At 36.0% G+C, this 3,829-nt stretch overlaps 1 protein-coding gene across 1 annotated transcript; it reads right to left on the reverse strand.

The window, feature by feature from the left end:
- Window positions 1-373: 373 nt before the first annotated feature.
- On the reverse strand, window positions 374-1,330 carry LOC123780163 (olfactory receptor 6M1-like). Its single transcript, XM_045778949.2, has one exon. It carries the CDS (start codon window positions 1,328-1,330, stop codon window positions 374-376), a length of 957 nt encoding a protein of 318 aa, XP_045634905.2.
- Window positions 1,331-3,829: the final 2,499 nt, after the last annotated feature.

Consider the following 3,829-nt stretch of genomic DNA (forward strand, 5'->3'; position numbering starts at 1 on the left):
TCCAAAGTGGAATTTCTGTATATCTGCATGTGTTTTGGGTACAAAAGTGTTCAAAAACCTTTCTTTTCTATATCTATTATATATAAATATGAATTTCCAACCATGTGATATCTGAAATCTAGTTTATAGTGAAAACTACTACTTCTATTACTCCTACCCACCATTACGTTTATTACCACCTGCAAATGAAAAATTTTATTATTGAAACAAAATCTTCAAAATCTAACATGCACAGGAAACCAGTATATTTTATTATCAGGTTAAAATAGTTTCATAATTCACACTATCATTCATTTATGTACATCATAGTACATTCTTAGAATCATTGATAAAGCTGAGGATTGCAGAAGTAAGATGATACTCAAAGATTGTGTCACTTGGACCTCATCTGCTGGAGGAAGTTCTGGCCGTTGGCCAAGCTGTCCTTCAGTGCATCTTTCATGGTTTCATTCCGTAGACTGAAGATGAAGGGATTCAGGAGTGGTGTGATGACACTAGAGAAGATAAAGAGGATCTTGTTAAGATGTAAGCTATTCTTCTGGGAAGGCCGGATATAGACAAAAATGGAGATCCCATAGCCCATGGAGACCACAGTGAAGTGAGAGGCACAAGTGGTAAAGGCTTTGCGTTGACCTTGTCCGGAGGGTATCTTCATAATGGTGGAGATGATGTAAACATAGGAGACCACGGTGAGGGAGAGGGAGCTGAGGAATAGGACAAGGGAGCTGAGGAAGTCCAAGAGTTCAATGACACGGATATCAGCACAGGCCAAGTGGAGGAGGGGGGCACTGTCACAGAAAAAGTGATCGATCACATTGGGGCCACAGTATGGAAGCCCAGCCTTAAGGACAGTGGATGGGAGAATGAGGAGAAAGCCACCCACCCATGAGAGGATAACAAGATGCACACAGAGTGGGTTCGTCATTATCATAGGGTACTGAAGGGGGCTGCAAATGGCCACATAGCGATCATAGGACATGACTGCAAAAATGATGAACTCAGTGCATCCAGAAAGGAAGTAGAAATAGGACTGGGTGAGGCATCCACCAAATGAAATGGTCTTTCTCTCAGACAGGAAGCCTGTCAACATCTTGGGAACAGCACAAGTGGTAGTTAATACTTCACTGAAAGAGAGATTGCTGAGGAAGAAATACATGGGTGAGTGAAGCCTGTAATCCAGGAGAATCAGGGTAATGATGAGGGTGTTTCCAAGGACTGTCACCAAATAGGCCAATAAAAAAATCAAGAACAGAAGGCCCCCAAGGGCTCTGGTGGTTTGTATCCCTACAAGAATAAACTCAGTCACCAATGTCCAATTGCCTTCTTCCATGTCTATGTTTCTTTTTACTGTAGAAAGAGTGATAGCAGAGAGAAAAAAAGTATAGTGAATCATTCATTAAATTGATTAATTTAAAATAAATTATTTTAGCAACATTTTTCCTAGCAAAATTGATCATGAAAACTGATACTATAATTTGGTATAACATAACCTTCAAAAATCCAGCTTTTTATGATGCCTGGGTGTCTTAGTAGTTAAGCATATGCCTCTGGATCAAGTTATGATCCCAGAGTCCTGGGATTGAGTCCTGTGTGAGACACCATTTTCAGTGGGGAGTCCACTTTGCCCTCTGCCTACCTCTCTCGCTGCTTATGCTCTAGCTCTATCTCTACCTCTATCTCTATCTCTATCTATCTCTATCTCATCAACAAATAACGATAAATAAACCAACAAGTAAATAAAACATTTTAGGAAAAATCCAGTTTCTTTCCTTTTCATATTCCATAAATCTTTGGAAAGGTATGTTAAATATATATGTACAACTATCTGTTTTTGCAATAAGATCTTTGTCATGTAAGTGTTCTGATAAAATACACCAATGAAAGATTTAATTGCTTCCTGTAAATAGAAGGGCAATTTATTTCTAGTATTTGTCTTATAGGAACTGGGATGTATAGTTGTTTAAATGACATATAGAGGGTACAGTCTCCAGCTCCAAGTCAATGGTGCATTTGGTTCCAGAGCCACAGTGGACAGTGCGCAGACATGGCAGCCAGATTTGACCACCTGAGACTCTGACACTCCAACTGCCAGTTAAAGTGGAAAAATAAGTGAGTTAGCTTATCCTCCTTTGTATATTTAATATTACCTTTTTAATTTTTTATTTAAATTCCAATTATATCTATAGATTTCAACTAGTCCTTCCTTTGTAGCCCTTATTTTTCATTCCACTGTACAAACTACTGTCAAAATGAATCTGTCTTTAAATTTTGTATTGTGAAGAATTATACAATAATGTGTTAACATCTATAAAAGTGTTCATAATTTTTCAATTATGTTTTTGAAATATTATATTTGATGGGACAAGATAATGATTAAAGGTTTGTGTCTGAATTAGTTACAGGGAAGAAAAAAATTACTATGACTTGGCAGAAGAAATACACAGAGAATACTGAAGTTTGAGAAGTAATCATGTAAGAAAGATGCACAGTAGTATACCTACAGGGAGATAATGTAACTTTGACAGAAGTCATAGATACCGAAAGTGACTTCATACACGCACACACAAAACTGGGATAAAAACAAACATAATGGTCTTTGGCAATATCAAAGTAAACAAAAAAAACCACAAAAAGCATTTTGAAAACAATAATTATAAATCTAAGCAATAAGAATTGTACCACTAAATATTAATATATCCCCTGGTACTTTTATACATCTAGGACTGTAATATAAAACCAATACATCTGTCAGAAACACACACAACATAGAATGGCTCAAAATGTAAATAATACAAGCTTTGGTATAAATATTTTAGGAAACACTTGTGAGAAACTGAAATATGTGGTGCCATATTAAAGGTAGAAAAATCATTATCAAAGCAAGGGACACAAAATTAGACAAAATCAGATCAAAATATCATGAAACAATATGACACAAGAGATCACATCAAATTTAAGGCAAACAACTTAAAGAAATATAATTAGAAATGAAGATAAAATGGTAATAAGATAATTTGACACAATATTTTCTATATGTTTCAGAGAGAATTTTTGGGGGGATTTGTTATGTTGATTACTTTTTTTAAAATAATTTTTATTGTTATATTAGTCACCATACAGTACATTAAATAAACAATCAGTGATATGAGTAATAGTAAAATAAAGCGATTCAAAATAAATTATACGAAATGTCTGTAATATTACAAATGGAATGACAGAACAAATCCCCTAATTGAAACCGATACTGCAAAAGTATTTATAACTAAGATTCAATTACAACTAAAATGTAGGATTGGATTTTAGTTCAGAAATGGCCAAAATATCTAAACTAGAATCTCTAATTTTTATAGTCTATTTAAAAAAATATTTATTTGACAGAGAGACAGACAGCCAGCAAGAGAGAGAGCACAAGCAGGGGGAGTAGGAGAGGAAGAAGCAGGGTCCCAGGAGAGCAGGGAGCCCAATGCAGGGCTCCATCCCAAGACTCTGGATCATGCCCTGAGCCAAAGGCAGAGACTTAATGAATGAGCCACCCAGGTGATCCTGAAGAGTCTACTTTTAGCAATACAATAAATACAATTTCACAGTATCAGCTAGTATACTATTATGTAGACAGAGCAAAACTCTGTAAGATAAATATCCCCAACTTTATAAATGCCCACATGATTATTTTTATTTAATTCTCTAGAGTAGCTGAAGGAAAGAAACTTAACTGATCAGTGATATTCAAATGGGGCACACTTGGAAACCTGGGTGGCTCAGTTGTTTTAGTGTCTCCCCAGGTCATGATCCCAGGATCAGGATCTCTTTCAGCAGGGAGTCTGATTCT

The sequence above is a fragment of the Ursus americanus genome, chromosome 5, assembly GCF_024610735.1.
Source record: "Ursus americanus isolate L20-20 chromosome 5, mUrsAme1.1.p, whole genome shotgun sequence".
Taxonomy (NCBI): Eukaryota; Metazoa; Chordata; class Mammalia; order Carnivora; family Ursidae; genus Ursus; species Ursus americanus.

Coding starts and splice junctions, on each gene's coding strand:
- LOC123780163 (XM_045778949.2), bottom strand. CDS start 1,330: ATGGAAGAAGGCAATTGGACATTGGTGACTGAGTTTATTCTTGTAGGG.